Source organism: Terrapene carolina, unplaced genomic scaffold (genome assembly GCF_002925995.2).
Source record: "Terrapene carolina triunguis isolate 2854851 unplaced genomic scaffold, T_m_triunguis-2.0 Scaffold48614, whole genome shotgun sequence".
Classification (NCBI taxonomy): Eukaryota; Metazoa; Chordata; order Testudines; family Emydidae; genus Terrapene; species Terrapene triunguis.
The window spans coordinates 1-12,121 of record NW_020712965.1 but is presented as its reverse complement, the minus strand read 5'-3'; the positions used below and the strand labels follow the sequence as shown (position 1 = coordinate 12,121).

General features: G+C 50.9%; 1 protein-coding gene across 1 annotated transcript; it reads left to right on the top strand.

Moving 5' to 3' along the window:
• Nucleotides 1-1,496: 1,496 nt before the first annotated feature.
• On the top strand, nucleotides 1,497-11,570 carry LOC112123512 (WD repeat-containing protein 54-like; the record flags this gene model as incomplete). The annotated part of the gene is made up of 8 exons (XM_029914402.1): nucleotides 1,497-1,559; nucleotides 2,520-2,586; nucleotides 5,867-5,923; nucleotides 6,368-6,480; nucleotides 9,124-9,224; nucleotides 9,451-9,613; nucleotides 10,028-10,102; nucleotides 11,445-11,570. Coding segments are annotated over 8 exons (765 nt in total), but the record flags the coding sequence as incomplete, so codon positions are not given.
• Nucleotides 11,571-12,121: the final 551 nt, after the last annotated feature.

Below are 12,121 nucleotides of genomic sequence, written 5' to 3'. Positions count from 1 at the left end.
TTTGTGGCATCCAGTTTACCAAGAGGTCTAGATTGCTCTGCATGAATGACCTGTCCTCTTCATTATTTACTGCTCCCTTAATTTTTGTGTCATCTGCAAATTTTTATTAGTGTCACTAATAAACACGTTAAATAGCACAGGGCCAAGAACCAATCCCTGCAGGGCCCCTCTGGAAACACACTCCGTTAGTGACTATTCCTCCTTTACAGTTACATTTTGGGATCTATCAGTTAGCCAGTTTTTAATACGTTTAATGTGTGCCAGGTTAATTTTATGTAATTCTAGTTTTTGAATCTAAATGTTGTGTGGTACCAACTCAAACACCTTACAGCAGTCTAAGTATATTACTTCAACACTATTACATTTATCAACCAAACTTGTAATCTCATCAAAAAAAAATATATCAAGTTAGTAGGACAGGATCTCTTTTTCCATAGAATTGCATTAATTATATTACCCTCTTTCAGTTCATTATTGATTGAGTCCTATATCAGTTGCTCCATTATCTTGCCTGGGATCAATATAGGTCCATCAGCCTGACAGTTACCTGGGTCATCCTGTTTACCCTTTTTTAAAGTTGGCACATTAGCTTTCTTCTGGAACTTCCCAGTGTGCCAAGACTTATTTAAAAAAAAAAAAAAAAATCAACATGAATGATCCAGTGAGCTCCTAGGCCAGCTCTTTTAAAACTCTTTGATGCCCATTCTCTGGACCAGCTGATTTAAAAGTGCCTTGTTTTAGAGCTTCTTTTTAATATCCTCCAGAGATACTTGCAGAAAGGAAAGCGTGTGATCACCGTATGATGAGACTGCATAATCTCCCCCCCGCCCATATAGAACAGAAATATATATTGAACACTTCTGCCTTTTTTGCATTAATATTGATAATTCTACCATTTCCATCTAGTAATAGACCAATACCATTGTCAGGATTCTTTTTGTTCCTAATATATTTTTAAAACTCCTTATTGTTCTTAACTCTGCTGGCCATAGATTTTTCCTTGTGTTCTTGGACTTCCTGTATCAATTTTCTACAATTTCTCACTTCTGATTTATATTCATTACTATCAACTTCCCCCTTCTTCCCTTTGTTATATGTTACAGCTGCCTTCACTTCCCCTCTAAACCTGGTTGGGTTTTTTTAAACCAGCACAGCCTTCTTCCTCTAGTGTGGCTTTTGGGGCATCTAGTAAGGTGTTCTTAAATGATTCTCAATCATCATTCACACTTTTCAGGTTAAATTCTTCCTCACAGCTGATTTGGCCCATAATCATTTTCAGCTTTGTGAAATTGGCCTTGTAAAACACCAAGTATATCTATTACTGGTCTGGACTTTATTCTGTTTGTACATTATAAATGGGATCAAGTCATGATAATTTGTACCTAAGCTACCATTAACTTTTAGCTCTGCGATCAGTTCCCCTTTAGCTGTTAGGATAAGATATCATGTAGAATTACCCCATGTTGGCTGCAACAGCTCCTTTCCCTCCCTTTCAGGCCTCCTGGTGTGTCCTGCCTTCTCGAGTTCTCCTAGTCCTGACCTCTCAGAAAGGCATCCAGGTAAGAGTGCTTCCTTTTCTAGGCTCTGGGAAAGGAGTGGGTGGGGCCTGTGTTGGAGAGCTGTGTGTGAACAAGGCCAGCCTCCTGAACTGCAGGAAGGCCAATGGAGGCATGTCATAGGGCATGACTGCCCCATAGTACCCTCTGCTGGGGAAGTCTGGCTCTGCAGGCACTTCCTGCCTCAGTTTCCCTTCACCCAGGATTTCCTGTCTCTCCCAGGTTTCACATGGCTCAGGCCTCCAGCTGGGTCATTCTCACAGTGCAGTCCCCTTCCAGGGTAATAAAAGTCCCAAACAAATTTTTTTTCCCACCCCACTTGGGCCCCTCTTCAGCCCAGCCTCCAGCCTCAGTTCCCTGTCCCTTCTGAGTTTCTCTAATCTCTCTGTTCTGAGATGGAGCACTGCTTCCCTGCACTCCTTCCTCGGGAACACAGCTTGCACTTGCCTGTCAATCGGCTATTAAACTGTGTTCTCGCTGCCCTTTCATAAGGCTCAGGTGTTTCAGGCTGTCAGCCCGAGCAGTCCAGCCATCTTAGGCTGGGAGACAAGTCATTATGGCCCCGGCCCGGTGTGCTGGAGCTATGGGTGTGGCCCCTGGCTGGAAGCGATAATAGCAACCAAACGCCTAGCTCCCATCACGTATGGGGTTATAGTGTTGTTTGATGGCTTTCAGCACTGCCCCTGTAAAAACTGTTCCCATGCCCTGCACAGATGCGGCTGGTTGAACAGGGCTGGCTAGCCCCAGGCCTCTTGGCCCATCTTGGCAGCTACCTGTTACAAGGTGCCTTCTGGAGGTCCTTGTGTCCGGGACTTTGAGGGCCCCAGGTCACAGGGGTGCCTCCCCCCTCTCTGGAAATCTTTGTGGGGGCAGCACTCAGGGTTTCTCCTGATGGCTTCAGGCTCATCGACCCCACCCAGAAGTGACTCTGCAACGAGCTGACCAGGTGTTTTCACTCCCCAGATGTACGAGTCAGACGGCTCCATCATGGTTTATTGGCATGCCCTGGATGTCTTGGAACCACCGCCAGGTAAAGAGAGATCCCAGCTGGGGGCCGTGCTGCAGCGGGAGCCTAGGGAGGAGGGCTCTGCACAGCCAACAACTGCCCTAGAAGGGCAGGCTGAACCATGGGCATGGATTTTGTGTGGCACACTTTGGCTCCCTCCACCCCAGGAGCCAATAGCCTGTAGGGGGCTCTGGCCCAGGGAGCCAGCAGAATGGAGGATGTTGGTTTTATTTAGGAATTAATTCCAGGATGTCTATTGCCCATTGTGATGGTGCTGCCTGTGGGAGCCAGCTGAGGTCACTCAATCAGGGTGAACTGCAAACAAAACGGGGCAGACAAACCCCAAACGCGGGTGGATATTCCAATATTTAGATTTACCAACCAGCACAAAACCGCTTCTATAGTACCTCACTGGTTACTCAGAAGTCCAAACAACGCAGTTCCCTTAAAGTACCCAGCCTCAGGCCTCCGTCCAGACACACCTGTCAAACATATGATGAAGATTACTGAAAATCTTATCTCATCATAGAAAAGAAAAGGTTCTTCCAATCCTAAAGGATCAGCCACATACCCAGGTTCAATTACAACTTAGATCTTACCCAAAATGCACACTATAGTCAATTCTTATTAACTAAACTAAAATTTGTTAAAAAAGAAAAGAGTGAGTGTTGGTTAAATGATCAATATACAGACTGACTTGAATTCAATTCTTGAGATCCAGATACATAGCAGAGGTGAGCTTGTAGTTGCCAAAAGTCCTTTAGAACATAAGAACGGCCGTACTGGGTCAGACCAAAGGTCTATCTAGCCCAGTATCCTGTCTACTGACAGTGGCCAATGCCAGGTGCCCCAGAGGGAGTGAACCTAACAGGTAATGATCAAGTGATCTCTCTCCTGCCATCCATCTCCACCCTCTGACAAACAGAGGCTAGGGACACCATTCCTTACCCATCCTGGCTAATAGCCATTAATGGACTTAACCTCCATGAATTTATCCAGTTCTCTTTTAAACGCTGTTATAGTCCTAGCCTTCACAACCTCCTCAGGTAAGGAGTTCCACAAGTTGACGAAGAAGAAGAACTTCCTTTTATTTGTTTTAAACCTGCTGCCTATTAATTTCATTTGGTGACCCCTAGTTCTTGTATTATGGGAATAAGTAAATAACTTTTCCTTATCTACTTTCTCCACATCACTCATAATTTTATATACCTTTATCATATCCCCCCTTAGTCTCCTCTTTTCCAAGCTGAAGAGTCCTAGCCTCTTTAATCTCTCCTCATATGGGACCCTCTCCAAACCCCTAATCATTTTAGTTGCCCTTCTCTGAACCTTTTCTAGTGCCAGTATATCTTTTTTGAGATGAGGAGACCACATCTATACGGAGTATTCAAGATGTGGGCATACCATTGATTTATATAAGGGCAATAATATATTCTCCGTCTTATTCTCTATCCCCTTTTTAATGATTCCTAACATCCTGTTTGCTTTTTTGACCGCCTCTGCACACTGCGTGGACATCTTCAGAGAACTATCCACGATGACTCCAAGATCTTTTTCCTGATTCGTTGTAGCTAAATTAGCCATCATATTGTGTGTATAGTTGGGGTTATTTTTTCCAATGTGCATTACTTTACATTTATCCACATTAAATTTCATTTGCCGTTTTGTTGCCCAATCACTTAGTTTTGTGAGATCTTTTTGAAGTTCTTCACAGTCTGCTTTGGTCTTAACTATCTTGAGCAGTTTAGTATCATCTGCAAACTTTGCCACCTCACTTTTTACCCCTTTCTCCAGATCATTTATGAATAAGTTGAATAGGATTGGTCCTAGGACTGACCCTTGTGGAACACCACTAGTTACCCCTCTCCATTCTGAGAATTTACCATTAATTCCTAACCTTTGTTCCCGGTCTTTTAACCAGTTCTCAATCCATGAAAGGACCTTCCCTTTTATCCCATGACAACTTAATTTACCTAAGAGCCTTTGGTGAAGGACCTTGTCAAAGGCTTTCTGGAAATCTAAGTACACTATGTCCACTGGCTCCCCCTTGTCCACATGTTTGTTGACCCCTTCAAAGAACTCTAATAGATTAGTAAGACACGATTTCCCTTCAGAGAAACCATGTTGACTTTTGCCCAACAATTTATATTCTTCTATGTGTCTGACAATTTTATTCTTTACTATTGTTTCAACTAATTTGCCCAGTACAGACGTTAGACTTACCGGTCTGTAATTGCCGGGATCACCTCTAGAGCCCTTTTTAAATATTGGCGTTACATTAGCTATCTTCCAGTCGTTGGGTACAGAAGCCGATTTAAAGGACATGTTACAAACCCTAGTTAATAGTTCCGCAATTTCACATTTGAGTTCTTTCAGAACTCTTGGGTGAATGCCATCTGGCCCCGGTGACTTGTTAATGTTAAGTTTATCTATTAATTCCAAAACCTCCTCTAATGACACTTCAATCTGTGACAGTTCCTCAGATTTGTCACCTACAAAAACCGGCTCCATGGGTTATAGTCCAATGTCCATATTCAGGGTGGCTCCAGTCAATGACTGGGGATCTCAATCCTTGTGGCTTAAGGTTTCCCCCTCTTGAAACCCAAAGCAGATCTGAGATGAAGTAGGATCATGTCCCAAGGTTCTTATACATTTCCAGCAGCCTTTCGGCCTGAGAAAACAATAGGCCTAACTCTCCTTCTTCCAAACATTCTGGCAATTAGCACAGGGTAATTTATCCATTAAACAGTTCAGCTACAGGTTACCACAACCTTCAAAGAGACATATAGACAATAATACTATTTTCCCTCAAGTATCATCATAAATGTTAATATTCCTTTTTTGATCTTTGAATTAAAACTATCGCAATAGACAAGCCGTGTTTGCTTACATCACAAGCCCTGAGCAAACCTCTACCCTTTTACCTCTAACAATGCAGACTTGCATTTCAAAGCTCTATTCATTTACCTGTCTTACTAGCCAGTCTCTAAAGTTCACCCATAGGTCAGGTCAGTCTGTGAGTTAATTAACTCTTTCTGGCCCTGTCACCTTCCTATGAAATATTATATTACACTCATAACGTCACACCCATGTCGTGCAGGAGGTCAGACAAGGTGACCCCAATGTTCCCTTCTGGCTAGACAATCTGTAGTTTCTCAGTGATCTGGCCTTAAATCAGGGTGTCTGGGTCCCTCACACCTTGTGGCCCTGACTTTCAAAGTGTCCCCTTGTGGCCTGGGGTCTCCATCGAGCTCTGGGGTAGGAGCTGCTGCAGGGGTGTAATGGGCCGTCCGTTTCCTTCCAGCCCAGGCAGTGTTTGCTCGAGGGATCGCTGCTGCCAGTGGGCGCTTCATCTGTGTGGGTGAGTGGGGTAGGGAAACGGGAGGCTGGGGGATGGAGTGAGGGGGAGATTAGTCTATGTACAGGTGCAGCAACTGGGAACCTGATCTTCTGCATGGTAGGGCTGAGGCCATGGGGAGGAGAGGTCTGGGATAGCGGGGAAGCAGAGGGCCTGCATACAGCAGCTGGGTGATGGGGCTGGGCGGTGGATGTGCTGCACTAGGCACATTTGGGCCCAGGAGGATGGGAGTGGAGTGTGCGGATAACAGGAAGAAGGGTCTAGTCAGACTCCTGGAGCTGGAGGAGTTATTGAGGTGAGGGCTGGGGAGAGAGTGAGGACTGGTTTGGGGTGGGGGGCGTAGAGACTGGTTCCCAGAGGTGGGAAGACCAGGAGGCTGATTCCTAGTGCAGAGTGGGGCGGGGTCCGGTACTGGCTGCCAGTGGCATCTCCCTCGCTTGTCCACAGGGACTTCTTCGGGACTGGTGCTGGTGTTTGACATCCCTAGCAAGGGAACAAACATCACGCTGAGCGAGGTCCTGCAGGAGCATCGCGACTCCATCACTGACATCGCCTCGGAGGTCGGTGAGAACTCGGTATGGAGCCCCCGGCACTGCACACAGCTCCTATCCCAGCCTTACAGCCGGGTTGCCAAATGCCCGAGCAGCCAGTTGGGCCCGTCCTTCCTTGGGAACTGGAAACCAGTCTGTCAGCCCTTCCTCTTTCCCATGCGCTTCCCAGTGCGGGAGACTCAGAGCTGAGGCCCCACCTGCGCTGCCTGGACACTAATGATGCCAGAGCCCTTCCTGGGAGAGCCCAGACCAAAACCTTTCGTGCCGAGGCTTTCCAGCGGCCAGGGTGGTCCTTACTGTGCACCAGAGGTCAGTAGAGACGCCTCACCCCTACCCAGACCCAGCCATCGCAAAGACAGGGCTCACTGACCCCTCCCAGGACTGGTACAGTCCCTGCAGGATGGGTACAGTCGGTGGCTCAAACCCTACTCTCTCTTCTCCTATGCCTCTCTAGCCCATGTGGAGCAGAGGCCCTTCACCACAGCTGTCCTTCCTTGCCAGTCTCCTGCCACAGCCTTAGCTTTTTATCAATTCTGCTTCTGTTATCCTTGGGCTACCTCGTTGCCTTTTGCCCTAGGGGCTCCAGTTCAGTGCCTCTCTTGTTACATTGTGCAGGTCTTTGCTCCATGAGTGTCCGAGCCAACTCCATTTTTGTTCCATAGTTTCCTGTCCTATTCGTTTTTGTTTCGTCCTCCTCCAGAGTTCTTCGTTCGTGATTTTTTTCTGGCTATCTGATATAGAGGGTTTGTCTAAGGCAACTGAGAACTTGGAGTTTAGATAGTAAGGTCTTAATAAGTCTCCAGGTTTCAGTGCTATATTTACAATGATGTTAAATATTCAAAGTTTAGTTTGGAGGCAAGATTTCTATTTCTCCAGATCGGCCTTAGAGATACAAAGGCCCATCTGGCTCTTGCTATTCTGGCTGTAATGTCTTTGTCTGCTCCACCTGTTTTACTTACAGTGCTGCCAAGATACATGAAATATCAGACTTCTTCCATGTCAGACCCAGAAAGTGGTATCGGTGTTTCTTGTTGTGTGTTGATTCTCATAGTTTGAGTTTTCTCAGTGTTGATTTTCAACCCTCCTAATTGTGCATAGGCCTAGAGATGATTGGTTTTAGCTTGCACGTCTCTATGGGTGCGGGATAGCAAGTTGATTTCATCTGCAAGATCAAGGTCCTCTAACTTCTGTGTGAAAGTCCATTGTCTCCCCCTTGGTTGTTCTGTGGTCTCTCATTACCCAATCCACTACCAGTAAAAAGATCACTGAGACACAAAGCATCCTTGTCTGATGCCCGTAGTAACCTTGGTTTAGTCAGTTCACTGTCATGTATTGCCTGGCAGGTGATGTTTTCATAGAAGCTCTGAATGATGTTCACAAATTTCAGAGGCTTTCCATAGTGGCGTAGCAGCTTCCATAAACCTGTCTTCTCCGCTGTACCAAAGGCTTTTTGGAAATCCCCACAATTCATATGAAGTGGTTCTCTTCTGGCTCTGTCACCACAAGGACTCCTGGTTCTTTTTGCTGATACAGACTAGCACGGCTACCACTCTGAAAATAGCAACTGACCAGCTCAAGACAATGAGGACATCTTAACAATAAAGACCTTGGAACAATTAAATCGATGGAGGCAGCACTTTAGTCAGCTACTTTGCCTAAGCCCAGTGAAATAGAAACTAATGGAGATATCTTATCTCCTAGAGCTGGAAGGGACCTTGAAAGGCCATCAAGTCCAGCCCCCTGCCTTCACTAGCAGGACCAAGTACTGATTTTGCCCCAGATCCCTAAGTGCCCCCCTCAAGGATTGAACTCACAACCCTGGGTTTAGCAGGCCAATGCTCAAACCACTGAGCTATCCCTCCTTCCCCCCTGTGCCAGAACCATCTCTCGGCCAGCTGTGGGCTACGAAAGCCTCCCTGGACTCAAGGCCATTTATTAGCGGGGTCTGACTGTATCCACTTCCTTAGTATCAGGGGGTAGCTGTGTTAGTCTGTATCCACAAAAACAACAAGGAGTCCGGTGGCACTTTAAAGACTAACCGATTTCTTTGGGCATAAGCTTTCGTGGGTAAAAAACCCACTTCTTCAGATGCATGGAGTGAAAGTTACAGATGCACTCCCTTAGTGTCTCTGCCTCACCATCCTTACCCAGAGCTCCTCGCCCCACCTCCCACGTTCCCACTGGGGCCGTTGTTCATCCAGAGGCGGTGGCCAGTAAAACCCTTTGGGATGAAAGCGCAAGAGACAGGTCAAATCCAGTCACCTGGCATGTGGGTGTCCCTGTGCTGCATAACACATGCTCACGCTCCTAAAGCCCAGGCCCTGCCCGCTGGAACCAAAGGAGAGTCTCCATCCGCTGTTCACAGGACAGGGGAGGTGCCACACAGCTAACAGTTCTCAGTCCGCCCACTAGAGGCCAGTGACGTGCACCAGCTCATTAGTTATTCGGAGAAGGATGGGTCAGTGTCAGTTTCCTGGGAGCTCATTGGCTGAGGGGGGTAGATTATAAAGCAACTTTCCTGCACTTCTGCGAAAGAGCGCTTTGGTGACTGGCTACTCTGTAGTATCCTTACTAATGGCTGACTTCCCCGTGCTCTGATTGGCTGAGAGGGGTCCCATGGCATGGCACTGACTGTTGCTCCTCCCATTGCAGGATGGGGCTGCTGACCTGGTGACTGCGGATGACTCTGGGGCCCTGTGTGTCTGGAGATCCAAGGACGAGTTCTCCCTGCTCACCAAAATCTCTGCCTTTGGGTAAGGGGGGTGGGGGGCTCCCACAGCTCCTTGGGGCAGTGAGATGAGCCCAGAGACCTCCCCCTGGGCCTTGCTAGAGGGGGCCCCAGGCGAGGGGGGAGGAGTATCTGCAGGCAGAGAGGTCACTCTGATGCAGTGTGGACAGTGTGTTGGGGGGAAGGGGGAAGCCCATAACTCCCCCGCCCCGGTGGCGCCAGTGGGGCTGACATGTCTCCTTTGTGCCCAGGTGGACCTGCTCCTCGGTGAAGCTGTGGAACGGGGTCATTGCTGCTGGCTATGGGAATGGGCAGATCCGGCTGTACGAGGCCACGAGCGGGGCCCTGCGTGCCACAGTCAGCGCCCACGCTCGCTGGATCTACGCCCTGGACGTGGCCCCCCTGACGGGGAAGGTAAACCTGTCCCAGGCCTCCCGGCAGTCCGCCTGCCAGCCTTCTGGACACAGCTTGGCTGAGCTCCTCAGCTGCCTGCCTCAATCCTTCACTGAGGCTGGGAAGAGCTGCAGCTCCCACACTAGCCAGGAGGGGGCGCACACATACCATTGCATTCTGCCCCCCTCTGCCCCAGGCAGTGCTGCTGTCCTGCCCAGGGAGAGAGGCCCGAGCCCCAGAGCCAGTGTGCCAAGGAGTAGAACTGCCTCAGTCGCTGCATGCAGCAGGCTTCGGCAGCATCTGGTGGCACCTGTGCTGAGCGGCTCTGCTCGCTGCAGTGAGCACTGGGCCCGAGCTCAGAGGCTGGCAGAGCCCCCCCTGCCACCCCAGGAGAATGCAGCCCCCTCACCGCCTCTGTTCTGCCTCCCACTGCAGCTGCTGTCGGGTGCCGAGGATTCCTATGTTCAGATCTGGAAACTCAGCCGGAGCCCAGACACCGGCGACATCGAGGTGAGGGGCCAGTGCTGTGATGGCCACACGCCCCTGCAGAGAACCATGGGGCTAATGGTCTGAGCATGGGGCTGGGAGCCAGGAGCTCCTCAGTTCCCGTCCTGGCTCTGCCACTGACTCTCAGTGCAGCCGTCAGCCAGTCACTGCTCCTTTGTGCCTCAGTTTCCCCCCGTGACATTCCACCACTGCCACAAGGGGCTGTGAGGCTGAGCTGGGGACTAGGTGCTCTAGTTGCACAACAAGGCCCAGAGGGCCCTGGGGCAAGAATAGGTGAGGGGCCTGGGCCCTCTTCCTGATTCTAAAAGCTACCCCCCTCCACCTCCCCCACAGCCCCAGTCCAGCTCACCGCTGCCCCTGCCTATTTCCCTCAATCCATGCACCCCTCTAGGGCCTTTTAGCTCCCCTCCTGCCTCCCACTGTCCTGATCCACCCCCCCTAGCCCTGGTTCAGAGTTCCCCACGCGGTCTCCTCCAGCTCTGCACCAACCCCTGCCCATTCCCCCATCCTCCCAGCTCTGATCCAACCCCCCAAGCTGCCCTCCAATCCCCATCCCCCACCCTCAACAGCTCCACCCAGTTTTGATCTAGCTACCCCTCCCCCAACCGTCCCAAATTCCCCACACTTCCATGCCGCACGCAAAACAGCCAATGGTTTTACCTTGCCCTCTGTCTTGGGGGGGCTGTCTGACCCCCCTCTAGACTCCCCCACTCCCCTGCATGTCCCCCAACACTACAATTCCCCACACCTCTGCATGTCTTTGCCAGTTGCTGGTGCCAGAGGGGCCCCCATATCCCAGCCACCCTCCTGCCCCAGGGGGCCAGCTTGTCCTACTCTCCCGGCAGCCCCTCAGACGGGCCCTGGCGTGACCACACCCCTTGCACTATTCCAGTTACTCCACTGAGGTGCTTCCTCTTCCCTCCACAGGCCCTGCCCTGCTACCCCCACCCCCAGCCTGCGCCTCTGTCAGCTCCCCTGAGCTGCTCTGTCTGCCCCACATCCTCCTCCCCACTGAAATCCCTCTGAGCCGGCTGGCTGGCAGCCTGGGGAGGGCATGCTGTGCCTCCATTTCCCTCAGCGCTGCCCCAAGCCTGGGGCTGGTGTTGCAGCGAGGGAGGGGCTGGATGCTGGGGAGGGGAGAGAGACCCCGAGCGTGGTTCTTGTATCCCTGTGACATTCCAGCCCCCAACGTTCAGATGAAACACTGTGTCCCCTTGCTGCAGCCTGCAGGGGGTGCCTGCACTTGAGTCCATGCCCGTGGGGGATTCGCTGCGGGGAAGCCTGTCTAGCCCTGGGGCCCAGCTGGGCTGCGTAGTCCAAGCGCGCTCTCTCCTGCCCCCTGCAGATCGAGCACTGCTACTCGGAGTGCGTGACTGACACCCAGCTCTGCGGCGCCCGCTTCTGTGACCCTGAGGGAAACTCCTTCGCTGCAACCGGCTACGACCTCAGCGAGATCGTCCGCTATGGCCAGGTCTAGGCTGCCCCGCTGCAGGGGGGCTTTGAGCATAGGATGTGGAGGTACCTGCAGGCACTGTGCTGCTGCAGCATGTTCCAGCCCCCCTGCTAATGGGCCACTGCAGCTGTGACTCAGGGACTCTGTGCAGACCCCTGGCTCCCGTTGCACAGGGGCTGGGGCAGCTGCATGCAGCTGAGGATGCCCCTCACCTAGGTGGAGATCAGACACGTGGGAGAGTAGGATCAGACAGGTGGGGGGACATGCACAAAGAAGGGGGGGCCCAGATCTCTTCAAACTTCAGAGTCCCTCTGGCCAGACGCCTGCCCACACCCCATGGCTGCTCATCTCCCCCCTCTCCTGCCTCCATGACCTTTCTTCCCTGTGGGCAGGCAGCTGCCGTGTCCTGCCTGCCACAGCTCTGTCGTGCTGGGCCCCTTGCCCAAGGCCTCTGCAGGCTGTGATTCCCCTCTGCTCCTGTATGGAGACCAGAGCCTGGAGAGGTGCAGAGCCGGGCCCCCGGGCAGGCCCTGAGTTGGGGGGTAGGGACAGTAGCTGAGGAGGTGCAG